Source organism: Gymnoscopelus braueri (assembly GCF_963280865.1).
Source record: "Gymnoscopelus braueri genome assembly, chromosome: 3".
In the NCBI taxonomy this organism is placed as follows: Eukaryota; Metazoa; Chordata; class Actinopteri; order Myctophiformes; family Myctophidae; genus Gymnoscopelus; species Gymnoscopelus braueri.
In genome coordinates this window covers 5,687,463-5,706,538 of record NC_137612.1, presented here as the reverse complement: position 1 = coordinate 5,706,538, position 19,076 = coordinate 5,687,463, and the positions used below count along the sequence as shown (strand labels likewise).

The window sequence follows — 19,076 nt, the reverse complement described above, 5'->3', positions numbered from 1 at the left end:
TGTCTTGCCTCAAAAACGTTCTTCCAACATTTAACATGAAGCATTTCCTAACAATTCCTTTAAAAACAAAAAAGAGAAGAAAAAATAGATCCTGTCATATCCCCTCTTCTCTTTCATTCTTTCAGGGTCTCTCCCATACACATTGAGACACACAGTTATCGCTCTGAATCGTACACGCAGACACATTCACACACAGTGACATGCCACACTCCCTCTTTCTGTCCTTATGTCTTTGGGGACAGTTAAAGTTGTCCCTTGGATTTTTCTCAGGGTTGAAGGACAGTTGGGTGGAGTGTGGAATGATCCCCATCACACAGGGTTATACAACTGTGTGTGTGTGTGTGTGTGTGTGTGTGTGTGTGTGTGTGTGTGTGTGTGTGTGTGTGTGCGTGTGCGTGTGCGTGTGTGTGTGTGTGTGCGCGCGTGCATGTGTGTATGCGTGAGTGTGCATGCATGTGTGTGTGTATGTGTGTGTGTGTGTGGGTGAGTGCATGTGTGTGTGTGTGTCACACAGTGTGTGTGTGTGTGTGTGTGTGTGTGTGTGTGTGTGTGTGTGTGTGTGTGTGTGTGTGTGTGTGTGTGTGTGTGTGTGTGTGTGTGTGTGTGTGTGTGTGTGTGTGTGTGTGTGTGTGTGCGTGCGTGCGTGTGTGTGCGCACGTGTGTTTGTGTGTGTGTGTGTGTGAGAGAGAGTAGATACATACGTGTGTTTGTGTGTCTATGTATTAGGGATGCTCCAATCGATCTGCCATCAGTCGCTATCTGCACATATTCTGCACATCGATTGGCAAAGATTCCAGTCTGATTTTGTGAAACAGAAATTGTGAGCTATTGACATCAATTACTGGCAATCAAGCTGTGCAGTATTCTTTCTTCTATTGGGCTCAGCTTGAAATGCCCCTTCCTCATTTTCTCCACTTATAAATTCAAAGAGTAGCCTATATCAAGTCATTTTTTATATTCATCTGACAATAACACTCGCCCAGAAAAAAAAACAGCTGTCTTTTGAGGGTTAGTAAACGCACAATGTTTTTTTAATACAATTAACTCTTAAAATCTAATATATTGTGAAATAAATCAGCTTCAGATATGCATCAGCTGAATGACATAATAAAAAAAAAAATCAGAAGAATCGCAATTGGAGCATCTCTGCTATATTTGTTTCTCATGATTCATCTGGTTTTGACACAGTAAAAAAAACTTCAGTGTTCATTTAATTGAATTCTGACCTTGTAGAAGTTGATTTTTTACATCGATTCCGTCGATCTAAAAGCTTGATCTGCAAGCTTGTAGATCTACTATTTTTGGCTAATGTTCCACTCAGAATATGGATGCTGGGGTTCAAGCAGTTAAACGAACACTGTGGATTTTTACTGTGTGCTGCTGAGAGACAGCCAAGGTCTTGTTCTAAGAGTTTTTTTTTCTGACCATGTATCTAAAACAGTCCCGGTGTGGTGGCTGCCACGCGTCATTCACTCTGTCACTTTTATCTGTCGCTAACGTCACCCCCTCCTCTCATAGTCTCACCCCTGACATCCCACTGTAAAATCCTCTGCGTGAATTTCGACGCTGGAAAACAAACGATGGGAACTTTGTACAGAAATTAATTTCACACACACTTTTACAAACTGTAAGCTTGTGATGCGACGTTGACGTTGAACTCTGAAAGTGTACAAATAAATATACCGTATCTGGTTTACGTTTTGTGCACTCTCAGAGTTAAAAGCAGACGAATGACAAAACACTGAGGATTTTACTTGTGCACAAAGAAACATGTACACACGGGTCTAAACAAACACTCACACACACAATAACATGCAGCCTTCTCAGTTAACTCGCGTGCACCAACACGCTCTCTCATGCACTACTACTAAAAACCTACGATCATATTTACGGAGAGGATGGTGACTGTAGGATATAAAAAAACTAAAGTAGAGTAAAAAACAAAAAAAAGGAAAACATGAAAAAACGCATAAAAATAAAAACAATAAATTGTCATAGGAGACAGACGGTAGAGTAGAAACTCAAGTTGACCTGCGGTATGTCCTCAGAGGTCAAACTACTGTAGACATGAATGATATAGTACAACAGGCCTTGTTCTAACAGCATGGCCTAACCTCACATTGCATGCTAGAATGGTAGACCCTTATAAATAAATTCTATGGCTAGGCCTCTCCTTACCTCCTTACCTCCTTTACCTCCTTGCCTCCTTACCTCCTTACCTCCTTACCTTTGCATTCTTCACGTCCTGCTCTTTCCACCTTGCCTGCTGTTGGGTTCTTCTTCATGCGCTCTAATTGCCTAGTTTATATACTTGGCTATGTATGCCGGTGTTGTGTGCCGAAAACAGCCGAGCTACAAGCTAGCTCGGCTGTTTTCGGCCGTGCGGCAGAGGCGTACGGCTATAAGTATAAAATCAGGCCTTTCTTGCTCCTACTCCATATCCCTTCTTTTGTAGCCAATAGGTTTTTTTTTGTTTTTTGTTTTTGTTTTGTTTTTACAAACTGTGCATGCTCGAGCATCACTAAAATTGTTGATGTTTTTTAAAAAGAATATTTTGTTGCTGAGGCCATGCAAAAGTGTTTTGAATTGCCCTTATATGTGGAAAATGTCTTCTCTGAATGCTTTACATAATTTCTGCTGTAAAATGAAATCAGAATAAAAAGAAAATTTGCACTTTATTTTTTTTTGGTTGTCTGGTGTTGAATGTATCCTGCCCACGATTTGTTTAGTTTTTAAAATAATAACATGATAAGTTGTATCGTCTATGATAAATCAATATACCCAATATAGGACAGGGATTCCCCAACTCTTTCATGATGACATCATACCTCTGGAAGTACATTTCGACCCACCACATATTTTTGAACAGTACAATAAGCAGTACATCAAAAGAGATCATTAACATTTCTCTATGTATATTTTTCATCTATACAGTATTCCTCTTTTCATTCTCCATAGATCAAATGAAACAGATAAGGTATGTGAATTTGTAGTCTGCTGTGTGTCTCTATCGGGGAGACATGAGTTTCATCCTGGCATTTGCCAAGGCAACAAGGCAGAACTGCCAGTCAAGGCAAAGACTGGCCAATCACAGCGCATCCTCGCCAGACATGCTGGCAGAGAGAGACTCTTGGGTAATGAAGTCAAAGACGTTGGCTGCCATGTTATTTATGTCCAAAGTGGCCACTGATACCCCAAACTACATAGCGCTGCTTTAAAATGAATTAAATATCAACAATAGCTACTAAAAAGTACTGTATATGGATTATTATTTTTTACATTTACTGAGCTCTACATCAAATTTGAGGTAACTTCTTGCTTGTGTTAGTTTGAAAGATAACATACATTTTTGCCAGTTGACAGCATAAACATTCTAGGTCCAAGTTTATTTTCTGCAGCAGTGTTTGATTTGTGAATATCAGTAGCTGTTACCTAGCAACGCAATTCCACTAAGTCTTCCAAGTATTTGAGCTCAACCTTGGTTGCGAGTTAAGCTATTTTAATTTGATTTTATGAAGGCCAATGTCTGTGTGTGTGTGTGTGTGTGTGTGTGTGTGTGTGTGTGTGTGTGTGTGTGTGTGTGTGTGTGTGTGTGTGTGTGTGTGTGTGTGTGTGTGTGTGTGTCAAAGGTGGGCTGCCGGTGGAGCCTTGTGTAACAATAGGCCTCTACCTGGCTGCTTTGCATAACATTAGATACTACTCGACAAAAGCCATGGAATTGAATGTGTTACATTCCTCTCACAATGAGAGACATTGGTCTCTGCACTGCAGAGTGCGAAAGGGGATTCAGCCAGATGAATTAATCATCACACCAATCCCTACAAAGTTACTGGTTAAACAGGTATCAGCCTTGATGTTCTATGACTGGGACTCTACAGATTATTATGAGATAACTTGGCTGAGTGAGATCCCATCACTTAGCTGAGAGGACTCAAGAACAAAAGCTGCACCAGACACTCTAACAAGGTTATCCCTGTCATTCAAGTAAAGACAAGTTGTCTGATTATTTTAAGTATAGCCTATGTGTGGGTGAGTCTATGTAAAGGCCTTTTATATAAAACTAAAAGGAAAATAATTAATTAATTGAAACTAAAATACAAATAAAAACAACAAATTAACAAATTATGCAACTAAATAATAAGAAATATAATTACATTTTAAAAACTGAGCTGAGCGCATGCGTGCGGGTGCATGTGCACGTGACGTCATTACAATAGAACTCCACTAGCTCAAAAATCCACAACACACCCCTGGTGTGTGTGTGTGTGTGTGTGTGTGTGTGTGTGTGTGTGTGTGTGTGTGTGTGTGTGTGTGTGTGTGTGTGTGTGTGTGTGTGTGTGTGTGTGTGTGTGTGTGTGTGTGTGTGTGTGTGTGATGTAGCCTAAGCCTATCATTCAAACAAATTGAATGTTTGTAAAGTGTTTTTATTGATTGGTTGAATAATCTTTTAGCAGTTTGCCCAAAAAAAGCACAGGAAAGTACAGTTACACAATACAAGGTCTGCTAAGAGGATTTTAAACCCAAGAAAGCCTATGGTTTGTTTCCATTGGGGTCACCTATAATGGCATGCCCCAAAAATAGGGACGCCAGGTTTAATTAACGTGGTTAAGGAGATTTGTAGACAGTCATCATTACCCCTCGTCCTCCTCCTCATTAACCCAGAGCAAAAGAGTGAGCGCACGGGGCCGGGGGGTATTACGGTAATTTACAGGAAATGCACGGCAATTACGGTAAACTACCGGAAATGCCGTGAGTTTCGCTCGCGCAGCTGATAAGCTAAAGGACGTGTTGGACGGTCGGACTCTCTCTCTTTCCCAGGTGTTTCGCCCAGGTGGGCGTGGTTTTGAGGTTAGATTAAGTCAGTGGTTACCAAACAGTGGGACGGGACCCGTTTTATGGGTCGCGACTCGCATGTAAAAATATCCCCTTTTTTTACGTCTTATTTAAAATATATAAATATTTCTAAAAGATGTTCTATTGCTTTTTTCTTTTATTTTTTTCACAATTGTTCATTAAAAAAAAATCTAAACTACATAAAAAGACATCAAATTTCTCTTTTGGGTGACGACAAAAGAAAGTTTGGGAACCAACCAGTGGGGTTAGGGCAGAGCCATATATAGGCATATAACCACGCCCACCTGGGCGAAACACCAAAGGAAGAGGGCGTCCCCGTTGACGGTGGTGGTGTACTGTATTCCGGCGAGAAGTGGATTTCTCTCCCCGAAGACCAAGTCGATTTTTACCAACTAAACGGGGGAATAAGTGCCGTTTTACGCCGCTAAAATCACCGCTTTTATGGTGATTACAGGAGATGTCTGTCGGCTTCTACCATGAGACCTCCCGTCTGGCTCACAGGAGACACAGAAACTAGTCGTTTTTTAATGTTTTTCGTAGAGAAATAATGCGCTCGAGCTGCCCTGTGCTGCCATTAGCCATAGAGTCATAGACAGACAATGCAGGCCTAGCTAACGGTTAGCTTAGCTCCTTCTACAACACTATACTGCTGGGCTGCTGCAGTGGGATTTAAACCTGTGTGTCATACAAGATACAAGACGGCTTTTTTTCGACGCTACAGCAACACAACGACCCCCGGTATGTTTGACATTTTATCTTGCTGGGTTATTATGTATTTTTTTCGTTGGGTGAATTGAACTGTAGGTGGAAGAAATAACTTGTTTTAACAATTTAGGTTGGATTTTTCTTTTTTTTTTACCGTTAGCCACCGTTGGTTAGCAAGCAATGGATGGCGATTCCTGTTTTTTTTGTGTGTCTATGGCTTATATGTAGACATGTTTTTTTAGAATTAAAACACTAACGTCACTGCAATTTTACACGGTTTAGTAACGTGTTAATAGATGTGTTATAGACGTTTACAGTTACAGATGGCATTAAATCGATTGTTGAAAGCTTTTGGTTGAGAACTAGGACTTGGTTGGTTGGTAGTGATACCATACCCAGATTAAAAGTCGGTGTGACGTAACATGTCAAACACAGGGTTAAAAGAAAAATAAATCAGTCGATACGTTTATTATTAGACATGATGTAGATGATGTTGCTTTGTTTCTGTGTTATGCTTGTTTATAGAGTGATGTTTGTGCATGGATTCATGTTGTTTTACCAGTCTCTCAAAAACCTGCAGGCCGAAAGAAAGCCCCCAGAGCCCAGTCCTTTTTTAATAGCTACAGCAAAAATCAGTCTAAACGTTATAGATGAGACATTGTAGATCTAATATCGTTTTGTTTCTGTATTATGCTTGTTTACAGAGTGATGTTTGTTTATAGATTCATGTTGTTTTACTAGTCTCTCAAACCTGCAGGCCAAGAGAAAGCCCCCATTTCCCATTAGAGTCCAGTCTTTTTTTTTTAGTAGCTACAGAACAAAATATCAGTCGATATATGTTTTAGATGAGGCATTGTAGATCTAATGTTGCTTTGTTTATGTATTAAGCTTGTTCATAGAGTGATGTTTGTTTATAGATTCATTCACGTTGTTTTACTAGTCTCTCAAAACCTGCAGGCCAAAAGAAAGCCCCCATTCCCCACTAGAGCCCAGTCTTTTTTTAGTAGCTACCGATAACAAAAATCAGTCGATACGTTTTTAGATGAGGCATTGTAGATCTAATGTTGCTTTGTGTCTGGTATTATGCTTGTTTTATAGAGTGATGTTTGTTTATGCATTAGGTTGTTTTACTAGTCTCTCAAAACCTGCAGGCCAAAGCCCTATTTCCCAGAGCCCAGCCTTTTTCTTAGCAGCTACCAGTGGTGGAAATTCACTAAGTACATTTACCCAAGTACTGTACTTAAGTACACTTCTGAGGTATATATTTACTTTACTGGAGTATTTTTTACAAATTTCTGCACCTTTGCTTCTACTCCACTACATCTCAGAGGCAAATATTGTACTTTTGCTCCACTACAATTATTTGCAAACTTTAGTTACTTTGTAGATTTGTATTATTATTACAAAACACACATTACCCACTTCAGCCCTATATACATTCCGTCCATTTGAAAATAGACGATCTACAAGCTCACAATGCGTCTCATGAGCTTGTAGATCTGCTATTTAAAAAATGTTTTTAATACATTTATACAAAACTTGAAATTGAACATTCTGCTTAATGAGTACTTTTTTTTTACTTTTGTACTTTTTGGTAAATTTTGATACCAATACTGTTGTAATTTTACTCAAGTAAATTTTGAATTCCGGACTATTACTTGTAACAGAGTACTATTTCTATATTGCAGTATTGATACTTTTACTTAAGTAAAAAATTTGAATACTTTTTTTCCACCACTGGTAGCTACAGGAAACACTGGCCTGTTTTTTTTTTTAAGCCGTGGCTCGGTGAAGTTACTAGGTCATCATGTAACATTATCCTCCTGATCATGTAATGTGTAGATCTCCATGGTAGCTGCTGGCCCTGGATGTATGTGTAATGTGTGTGTGTGTGCTGTGGTGTGGTGGATTGTCTTGCTCATGGACAGCGGTCTTCTATACTCTCTTCTTGGGTTCATATTGTATGAGTCCTATGTGTTGTGTAGACTAGGATCGATTTGCTTTGCAGGTTGCAGATCCGGTCTAGAGCGGATACTGAAAGTGTGTGTGTGTGTGTGTGTGTGTGTGTGTGTGTGTGTGTGTTAGGTGGTGCATGAATAGAGTACAGAAGTCCTGACGTCACTCGTTCATCCCCTGGGTCGTAAAGTAATTTCTCTATGGAGAATAACATTGGGTCATCTTAGAATCGTCTCGTATAAGAATTGTGGTCCAAAAATAAACAAACTGTCTCGGCGATATTGTCAGGGTCTGTATGGTTTATGATAGTCAGTCATATTTGATACAGTCTGTTCCTGGCGAAAATTTAACTAATTCGGCGGAAGTAACATTGGCGTCCACTCCCACTTTGGTTGACACAAAAAAGTTTGAGAAGCAGTGATATAATAAAGGATGAATTTCATTTTGTTCTTCCTCTTGCTGTCGTCCTGTTCAGTGGTGGAAAGTAACTAAGTACATTTACTTAAGTACTGTACTTAAGTACAATTTTGAGGTATTTGTACTTTACTTGAGTATTTCCAATTTCCAATACTTTTACTTCTACTCCACTACATCTCAGAGGCAAATATTGTACTTTTACTCCACTACATTTACTTGAAAACTTTAGTTACTAGTTACTTTTCAGATATAAATTATGATATAATGAAACATACACTAACCACTTTAAACCTATTTTAAACCTATGCTATTTGAAAATAGCAGATCTACAAGCTCACAACGCGTCGCATCGCGACGCGTTGTGAGCTTGTAGATCGGCTATTTTCAAATATTTAGTACTTTTACTTTTGGTACTTTAAGTACATTTTGATGCCAATACTTTTGTACTTTTACTCAAGTAAATTTTTTATTCTGGACTTTTACTTGTAACAAAGTATTTTTATATTGCAGTATTTGTACTTTTACTTCAGTAAATAATTTGAGTACTTTTTACACCACTGGTCCTGTTCACACACACAGACAACATGAGCTCCCAGCTGCAGGTGTTCTCTCCTCCCTCCATCTCGTCCAGTGCCTTCTGCCGGGTGAAGAAGCTGAAGGTGGAGAGCAACGTGTGGGACGTGTCCACCAGCGACGCCTACGGCTCCATCGCGGGCGGCCAGTCGTACGCCTACACGCCGGCCATGGCCACCGTGCCGCCCTTCGCCCCGGCGCTGGTCTTCCCGCCCGCCGCGCCGGGCTCCCGGGGCCAAGTGGTGGTGCGCGCCGCCGACAGCACGGGCAGCCTTCCTCGAGGCTCCAGCAGGCGCGTCAGCAACGAGCAGCAGACCACTTCCACTGCCTCGTACCAAGGTTATTATACAGTTTTTAATTATTTTTAACCCTTTAAGACCTGAGGCGATTCTTTAAAAAAATCTAAATCCTAACAGTTTTTGGAAAAAAATCTAAAACATTTTTTTTCACGATTTTTCAAAAATAGCAGATCTACAAGTTCATAGCGCGGCACTCGGTGCCGCGCTATGAGCTTGTATATCTGCTATTTTTGAATAGCCTAAAGAAATCTAAAGTGACACAGATGCGTTCCAGGTATCAATGGGTTAATATACTTTTTAATAATCTTTTCCAAAGAAAATATTAGTTCAGATGCAGGTGCGTTGGACAGTGACGAATGAGGCAATCATGAACAAACATTCACGAACACAAATCCTGCACTCTGCTCTTGCTCAGCAGCATCAGTTTTATTCAAATTGACATGATGTTTCGGTCCCACACTGGACCTTCATCAAGAGTGTCTTATTATTTTAATAATAAAATAATAATAGCTTGAATTTACATAGTGCCTTTCATGAACCTAAGGACGCATTACATCAAAACAATGAACAACAGACAACCAAACAAAATAAACAAGTGTTGGAGCAGTTTTGACTTTTTGTTTTGATTTAGTTTTTGTGTGAAGTGGCCTTAATTGCTAGTTCATTTAAGTTTTTAGTTTTTGAAAAGGCTTGAGTTTTGGTTATAGTTTTAGTTAAAAAAAAAAAATGTAATCCGAGGTATTTGTCTGAGGTGAGATTCAAAAAGATTGGCTATTTTCACTATTTTTGAAGATTCTTTGAAAATGTTTGAATATATTAGGGTTATGTTTGAAATATTGACAAAGACTAAAACTAAGCAAATATTCTCTCATGATTCTTGTTAGTTTTTGTTTTAAAGCCTTGTTTTTATTTGTATTATCTGTGAACTGAAGCAATCATGAAAAAAGTATTGCATTGAACAGAAATCCCACACTCTGCTCTTGCTCAGCAGCATCAGCTTTTATTCAAATTGACAGACATTTTGGTCCCTCTGGACCTCTTGATGAAGGTCCAGAGGGACCGAAACGTCGAAGCTGATGCTGCTGAGCAAGAGCGGTGTGTGTGGGATTTTATGTTCAATGCAATACTTTTTTCATGATTGCTTCAGTTGTCACTGTCCAACGCGCCTGCATCTGAACGAAGTGGATGTGCGAATATTTCCTTTGCATAGATTATCTGTGAACTAAAATGTTTTGTCTTAGAAGAAATTTAGTTTGAGTTATTTCGTTGGTTTTCTTAGTTAACGACAATAACCGTTGCCTCGTTAAACCCCACTTCCCACGCAGAGACCTCGTCGTCCGGCAGCACCACCACCAGGGGGCACCACCACCATCGGCACGGGCAGAAGAGGAAGAACGAGGAGGTGAGCGAGGCGGGCAGCGGCGGTGGCGGCGGCAGCGGGTGCGGCAGCGTCCAGATCCTGGAGGAGCTTTCGGCGCCCGCCGCCGCTTACTCCACCCGCACCGGCGGCGGAGGAGGAGGAGGGGCGGGCACCGGCCAGTCCATCCCCAACTCGGCGCCCACCACCAAGAGCAGCAGCTCCAACGGCGAGGGCGACTACCAGCTGGTGCAGCACGAGATCCTGTGCTCCGTGTCCTGCAGCTACGAGGTGCTGGAGTTCCTGGGCCGCGGCACCTTCGGCCAGGTGGCCAAGTGCTGGAAGCGGGGCACCAACGAGATCGTGGCCATCAAGATCCTCAAGAACCACCCGTCGTACGCGCGCCAGGGCCAGATTGAGGTATTTACCCCATTCAGACCTGGAACGAATCTGTGTCATTTTAGATTTTATACTTTTATACTTTGGCTACTCAAAAATAGCAGATTTACAAGCTCATAGCACGGCACCGAGTGCCGCGCTATGAGCTTGTAGATCTGCTATTTTTGAAAAATCATGAACATTTGTGCAAATCTTTGAATATATATATATATATACTTTTAATGCGAACATTTGTAACTCAAATCTCTGCTTCTGGGGGTCCCTGGAACAAAATATTTTGAGATGTGGGTCCGCGGCCAAATACATATAATTTTGGGGGTCCTTGACATATTTTTTTTTAGAACCACTGATATTATAGCAACATACGGTTTTCAGAAAACTTACAATTTAGAAGACATTTGTAGATTATGGGGTCTATACTCATATAGCAACATTTGTTTTTTCAGAAAACGGTTACAATTTAGAAGACATTTATAGATTGAATGGGTTAAGACCTGAGGCCCATGTCTAAAAATGTCTTCTAAATCCTAACCGTTTTCTGAAAAACGAATGTTGCTATATGAGTATAGACCCCATGTATTTGGCCGCCGACCCCCTATCTCAAAATATTTTGTTCCAGGGACCCCCAGACTCAAAGATAAATATGTTTGCTTTAAAAAATATATTTATTCAAAGATTTGCACACATTTCTTTCTGCAGATCTACAAGCTCGCGGCACGAAGGGACGTGCTGCGAGTTTGTCGATCTGCTATTCTACAATAGCCAACGTATAATATGGATTCAGTGGTTAAAATGTGATGCTTTATTAACAAATCTTGCTGAGGACCCCCTGGAGCCCTCGCAAAGACCTCACTTTGAGAGCCACTGATTTAAAACACCAGTGTGTTGATTTGTGTTTTTGTTTGAGGAAGAGATCAAGCCGTGGTTTTAACCCAACGTATAAGGTTACACTTAAGCATGTCTACAAACTCTGAAACCTGCTGAAACCAGCAGTTCTGCCTTAAAGTAATTGGAGGGGAAATAAGATACCGTGACCCTTCAAGGTAGTTGATGGTGAGCTGTAACTGCTGTGTACTAACTCAGTGGTTCCCAAACTGTGGGTCGGGACCCCCAGGGGGGACCCCACATAATGTTTTGGGGGTCCCCAGATGATTAGCTTAATGTGCAACATTGTTTTCTCACTCAATAGTAAACAGACCAACATACATACAGTATAAGTGTATACAGGGTATCTGCACATTTCTAAAGATACGATTTAATGACTTCTAAGACATTTTTAACACCAAATAGGCTAAATGATCAAATCTACAAGCCAGAACCACATGTCTCTAACTCTGAGACTGTACAAAACTCCCATTACTCGTTATGGGAGTCCTTGAAATTAATAGGTTTGAGAACCATTGATCTAGGAATATAAACATTCTTTACCCATACCATATTGATGACACTGACTTGTAGCTTAGTTTGCCCTTTATTAAACGATCATTATTCATTAACCTGACCTTGAATAGGAGGGGGCTCCAAATATTATACAGTACAGTATATCAGCTTTATGCTTCAATATATTAGACAAAGTGTTGAATGAAGAGAGGGTTGAATGCTACTACAGTAACTAAACACAAATACAGTACAAACAAAACAATCTTAACCTACACCTGAGGTGTAGTAAAAGAAAAAGAAATTGGGACATTCCATAATTGTTATTATCTATATCGGTGTTTATCAACCCTGGTAAACGTCCCAATTTTGGGCCGGGGCTACTGCTGAGGTGTGCCGCGCCGTTTGAAGAAGGTGTGAACCCAGCCCCTCGAGAACAAAAGCGGCGATCGTCCGTCAATCGATACGGCCATCATCCGTTTCACACACAGCCACGGCCCACCCCCGAGTCCATTCAGTGTAGCGACCATCACCCATAGGAATGCAAATATGTTGGCCTACCTGGTACTGTATAAAAAGGGCACAGGGTATATGCTTTGGCACTCAGTATTACTACATTGTGGGTCGGAACGGGCCGATACGGCGGCCAAGAGCCAAGAGGGGCTGTCATATTATAATCTGCCATGATGATGAATGTCTGACAATAAAACACTAACTAACTAACTGTACTAACTTTAAATCAACGTAAGTGTTAGATTTCTTATAAAGTGCTTCTAAATCGCTCCAGGGTGTTAGTGTGAACGTGATCCGTGTAGCTTGTCGTGGTGTTTAATTACTCCACGGAGATCGGGAGATGGTCCGTTCACTCGCAGCTGCGGTAACCGAAAGTCTCGTCCCAAAGCACGCTACCCCCATTTGTTTTCGTGGACCAGCGGTTCTTGTATTTGTTTTACTGAGGGATAAGGTTAGAAATAAGTTTAGTATTAGGCATAGTTTTACTGATGTTACGTTTAGGAATAAGGTTAGGTTTAGACATAGTTTACTGAGGTTACGTTTAGGAATACCAGGTGGGCGACTGTGTTTTGGGGTGAGTGTTTTGGTAACCGTCTGTAGTGGGTAACTGCGCATGCGTCCGCAATAATGCTATCACTTTTTACTCTGGTAAGGTGAAATCAGACTCCTCCAGTCAGCACTCAGCACTGACCCAAGTTTGTATATTTGTAGGCCAAAGACATTTTGTAATGTTTGTAAGGTTTCTTTATTACATCTTGTGTAATATATATATATAAATATATAATATTAATATATAATATATATATATATATATATATATACAGTATATATAATATATGCACACCGTATATCCAGGTGTGCCCTGGGATCTTTTGGCTATGCCAGGTGTGCCTTGGCACCAAAAAGGTTGGGAAACACTGATCTATATGATAATGGTAATGACTACATATGGTTTAATATCTTCTGATCTGAATATCAGTCCCAATATGAATTTAACTTTAAATTCAACTTTTACATAAGGTGCATCAAAATAGAATGTTGTCTGAACTGAATTAACATCAGTCTCCTTATGAATTAAACTCTAAATTTAACATTTCAAAGGTAAGCGTACATGAGGTATATCAAAATAAAATACATATATGAAGTCTGAACTGAGCTGCAGTCCCGATATGAATACACATTTTAAAGGCAAGCCTATAAGGTATCCAAATAAAATAAATATCTTAAGTCCAAACACCAGTTCAACCTTAAATTAAATGGGCAAGCAAACATTTTTGTTTCATTTTCGTTTCATTTAGCTTCAAGTAGTCTGCATGCTCCTTTCCATGTTTATTCCTCTAGTGCCGTATGAGGGTGGTTGTCTTGAAAGTATTTGGAGAAATACCTCCACACGTGTTGCAAACTGAATTTTTGGGGTCTGTCTCTGACACAATGAAAAACCGCCAAATGAGAGACATTGCTATCGCGACCACGCAGACAGGACATGTGCTGCTCCGAGAGCTGTTGTTTACGTTTCACACCAGCTCCGTGTTGGAATGCTTGGAATGTAGGCAGGCGCTAGAGTGCCTTCCAGAATGCAGAGCGATTCCTAATTAAAATGGCACATTATTTTGGGTGTAAACGGTGCAGCTTTTTTTTTAAATAAAAGATCGGATTTCAGTATCTGGGAATTTGGCCGATCGAGTCATTAGGAACTAAAATCGGAGCAACTCTACCGACCACCATAGGATCTAAATTCCTCAGTAGAAGAGTAGGGAGACCCAAGTTCCAACCACCACAGTTGTGTTAATTATATTGTATTAATTAAATATACTCTGCCACGCCTATTGGTTCAAATAATGTTTTATTCACACACACACACACAAAAGAAGCTAGGGATTTGCGGCTTTTGAATAAAAACTGAGGGGTTTCACTGTCTACTATGTGTTAACCAAACTGGTTTAACTCACAACCCAAAAGTGAAGTTTGGCACCCCGGAACACAAACTAGTGAAAATAGCCGATCTACAAGCTCACACAATGTTGTGAGCCCCACCTCGTTGTGAGCTTGTAGATCTGCTATTTTCACTACTTTAGTTTTTTCCCCCTCTTTATCTATAAAATCGTTTTGAAAAATGTTTGAATTTGTTTACAAATGAACAAAATGTGGTCTTTTTTTTTAAAATCTTTCAAAATAACAATTATTAAAAAAAAATGTAGGAAACGATAAAGGGATAATTTACTAGTACTTTACTAGTAATTTACTAAATGGGTCTCGACCCAGTGTTTGAGAAAAAGTGTGTTGTTAACCTGTACTTGTTTGGAAAGCTTATGGATGTGAATGAGTCCTGTACATAATATTAAAACACTGTGTTGCTCCTCGTCCTGCTACACAGGTGGGCATCCTGAACCGGCTGAGTGCGGAGAACGCGGACGAGTACAACTTTGTGCGTTCGTACGAGTGCTTCCAACACAAGGGCCACACCTGCCTGGTGTTCGAGATGCTGGAGCAGAACCTCTACGACTTCCTCAAACACAGCAAGTTCAGTCCCCTCCCCCTCCGGCACATCAGACCCATCCTACAACAGGTACTATTTTTTTTTAGATTTTAGCGTTATCGTAGTCATTGTTATAGTCATATCGCTCTCAGCTGTCCCGTGTTAACCTTGTTTGTTTTCTCCACTAGGTGGCCACGGCTCTGATGAAGTTGAAGAGTCTGGGTCTCATCCATGCAGACCTGAAGCCCGAGAACATCATGCTGGTGGACCCCCTCAGACAGCCGTACAGAGTGAAGGTCATTGACTTTGGCTCAGCCAGCCACGTCTCCAAGGCCGTCTGTTCCACCTACCTGCAGTCCCGCTACTACAGGTTGGTGCAGATTTATGTAGTTTGCATTGTCACCAAGATATGCGTTTTGGTAAATTATGGTCCCATTTATTTTAAAATTAATGATAAAGTAGGGTATGTTTCTAGGGTTTCTGCTGGTTCTACCGAGTGAAGACTTGCCCTCGCTGCCGTTTCAGACAATCGCATTAATTTCCGTTTGCATTTCCGACCCGATATGATCCGGCTATAGAAAGATGGCGGATTTGAAATGAAACGCTGCAAAATAGGCTTCATTTGCCTGGTCTGTAGATACCATTGGCGTGACACTTTCCATATTTCTTTTACGATACTGATACGCAAGTTATGGTTATCAGTATCGGGAAGGAAACAATTATATATATCAGTACATCTCTACTTGCATTATCACTTTTCTCCCACCAAGTGGCCTCCCTGTCCCAATATTTGGCTATTGATAGTAAGTTACTATGTGTGTTTTCTGTGAACAACAATGTGGTGCTTCTGGGCATGGCGACTACTAGTGGTGGCAACGGTCAATGCCTCATTTAACCACTTAAACCCTATAGCGTTGCTGTCGGGCAGAAACCTCTTATCTCCATATTTTTAACTTTTTGTGTTTTTTCCGTAAATTAATGCCCTACTTGATCGTACTACAGCGTCACACAAAAGTATCAGATCTACAAGCTCGAAACGCGGGGCGAAGCGGCACGTTCTGAGCTTGTAGATCTGCTACTTTTGATACTTTGAATTTGGATCCTGAAAAGTAACAGTAACAGTGGACATATGAGGTTTCTACCCGACAGAATATATACTTAGTTGACTGGGGTCTATACTTTGCCCCCCCGCCCCTGTTTCCCCTCTACACCAAATCTCTTTGGTGCATCGTGAGCTTGTAGATCTGCTATTTTCGCCAAATGTTCGCCTACTAATGACATGCTCAGAATTGGAACACTAGGGTTCTTGTATATATATTTTTTTACATCACAGATAAAACCAAAAGGGCTTCAAAAGAATAAGAGAGTGCTTGGATATCAGTGTGTTCTCACAATGATATATTGCTAGTGTCTCATCTTCTGTACTAGTGGATAATCTTGGATCTTTTTATTATCTCAGAGCTCCAGAGATCATCTTGGGCCTGCCGTTCTGTGAAGCCATTGACATGTGGTCCTTGGGCTGTGTGATCGCCGAGCTATTCCTGGGCTGGCCTCTCTACCCTGGAGCTTCCGAATATGATCAGGTTGGTACCATCATGCACAAAGCCACTTGTGCTTTTCAGGCTGCCTCTATATCTTGCATGAGGAAAAAATAAGTCTTTGCCTTCTAGCTTATAAAGCAGGGTTGGGCACAATATCACTTAGCCGTTTTCCAAGGCTGGGGTGACGATTTACATCTTATTCTAGTGCTGATTATTACTGTTTTGTGTCCAGATCCGCTACATCTCCCAGACCCAGGGCCTGCCTGCTGAGTACCTGCTGAGTGCTGGCACCAAGACCAGCCGCTTCTTCAACAGAGGCCCCGACTCCAGCTATCCACTCTGGAGACTCAAGGTAGATTCATACTATAGCTATCCTCTCTGGAGACTCAAGGTAGATAGATACTATAGCTATCCACTCTGGAGACTCAAGGTAGATTCATACTATAGCTATCCACTCTGGAGACTCAAGGTAGATAGATACTATAGCTATCCACTCTGGAGACTCAAGTTAGATAGATACTATAGCTATCCACTCTGGAGACTCAAGTTAGATAGATACTATAGCTATCCACTCTGGAGACTCAAGTTAGATAGATACTATAGCTATCCACTCTGGAGACTCAAGGTAGATAGATCATATAGCTATCCACTCTGGAGACTCAAGGTAGATGCATACCAGTGTTGATTTCGTCGACTAAAACTATGACACAAAATGTTCGTTGACTACCTTTTTTTCAATGTCGAAAACTAATTAAAAACTAAGATGACTAAAGACGAAGACTAAATATATTGACAATTTTTTCAACAAATAAAAACTAGTGGAGAAGAGATCCAGTAGAACTAAAAGACAAGTCATTTTATACTTTGGTTGCGCTCCGGTGTTACGCTCTGAAAATAGCAGATCTACAAGCTTGTAGGTCGGCTATTTTCAGCATGCAACCAAGTGTAAAATCAGCCATTACGACGCCATCAAGGTCCGCCGGAAAATGTGGCAATGTCTGCACAATGATAAAATGTAAAATTTGCTGTATTTATTTGTATATACCCGTATTGTACAGATATTTGTTGGGTTAAATATTTATTGTTTAAAATAATATTGTGGAAAAATGCTAATAACCAGATCACCATAAACGGTGTCATTGTCTTTCAGACCCCATCAGAGCACGAGGTAGAGATGGGTATCAAGTCAAAGGAAGCCAGGAAGTACATCTTCAACTGTCTGGATGATATGATGCAGGTATGTTGGCTCTTCTTTCTATGAATTTATCCCAAAACACCGAAGTGTGATGGCGGAAATCTGAATTGACTAAAGCAAAGTGATGTTTCTTTTAGATACACTATATGAGAGATACTATTATTAACGGATGTTTTCCCCCACAGTTTGTTGCACCACACCATCTCAGTAATGTTTGTTTTGTATGCATTCTCAGGTCAACCTGTCTTCTCATCTGGAGGGGACCGAGATGCTGGCTGAGAAAGCAGACAGGCGTGAGTTCATTGACCTCTTGAAGCGGATGCTGCGTCTGGACGCCGACAAGAGGATCACGCCCACGAAGACGCTGGGTCACCCCTTTGTCACAATGAGCCACCTCATGGATTACCCACACAGCTCTCAGTAAGTGTGGGGATTACAAATGCTTTTGAGTCATTTGTTAAAATGTACTTGTTAAATGTTACAGAATTAGTTTCCGTCTGGGGGGGGGAAGTTTGCCTTTCAATCTGGCGTCCCTGTTTTGGGCATGTGATTACATGTATTTTTTTAAATGGAAAAATGTTTAGAAATTGCAAAAACATCAGATCTACAAGCTCACAGCGCATCACATCGCACTACTGCTTTGCGAGCTTGTATATGCTATTTCCGCTAGTCGTTGTACGACAAAGTAATATGGCTTAAGGGGTTAACCGTTGCAACATAAAAGATCCTCACGAGTGTCCCAATTTGTAGATGTTCTCAATGAAACGATGCGTCTCTCTCTGTCTCTCTCTCTCTGTCTCTCTCTCTCTCCGCAGTGTGAAGTCGTGCTTCCAGAACATGGAGATCTGCAAGCGCCGCAGCTCCACCTACGACAGCAGCAAGTCCCTGTACTCCACCAACGCTGTGCCCAGCGCGGCCGCCGGAAACCTCACCGTCACCTTCAGCAGCCAGCTCAACCAGCACAACCAGGCACGCTTCATTCTGCTTCACATCTCATCATTATTACTATTATACATGGATTCAAAGTTCTCAGTCGCCACGACTGATTTCAGTCATTTGGATTACATAGAAGCTAAGCGTGTCTTCTATGGAAAATAGCCGATCTACAAGCTATCAACACGTCGCAGCTGTGAGCTTGTAGATCGATTATTTTCGGTTATAAGTTATTTTAAGACGAGAGTGTTTGAAATGGTCAAGCTAGCAATAGAATACATGTTCAGAAGAATCTTCTCTAAACCCCAATGATCTCGGATATTTCATAAAGGCAAAGGTTAAAGCCTCAATCTGCGATTTCTTCAACTGGTTGGAACAGCCAAGAACAGGTTTAGAACGATAGTACCTAAACTTTAATCATAATTCTACATATTGCGTTAATAGTTTAGGAAACCGAGCAGTAGTGTGGGGCGGGGGGCGG

General features: G+C 40.9%; 1 protein-coding gene across 5 annotated transcripts in view; it reads left to right on the top strand.

Moving 5' to 3' along the window:
• The first annotated feature begins 5,199 nt into the window (after window positions 1-5,199).
• Window positions 5,200-19,076, top strand: part of hipk1b (homeodomain interacting protein kinase 1b) — a 28,684-nt gene continuing 14,807 nt past the window's right edge. For all 5 annotated transcript variants that reach the window (XM_080425127.1, XM_080425126.1, XM_080425125.1 and 2 more), the window contains exons 1-10: window positions 5,200-5,592; window positions 8,512-8,844; window positions 10,130-10,581; window positions 14,825-15,016; window positions 15,115-15,296; window positions 16,386-16,509; window positions 16,700-16,819; window positions 17,618-17,704; window positions 17,898-18,082; window positions 18,478-18,631. In XM_080425127.1, coding sequence (XP_080281253.1) covers window positions 8,517-8,844; window positions 10,130-10,581; window positions 14,825-15,016; window positions 15,115-15,296; window positions 16,386-16,509; window positions 16,700-16,819; window positions 17,618-17,704; window positions 17,898-18,082; window positions 18,478-18,631 — 1,824 coding nt within the window. In that variant the 5' untranslated portion in view covers window positions 5,200-5,592; window positions 8,512-8,516. The remainder of the gene's footprint in view (window positions 5,593-8,511; window positions 8,845-10,129; window positions 10,582-14,824; window positions 15,017-15,114; window positions 15,297-16,385; window positions 16,510-16,699; window positions 16,820-17,617; window positions 17,705-17,897; window positions 18,083-18,477; window positions 18,632-19,076) is intronic.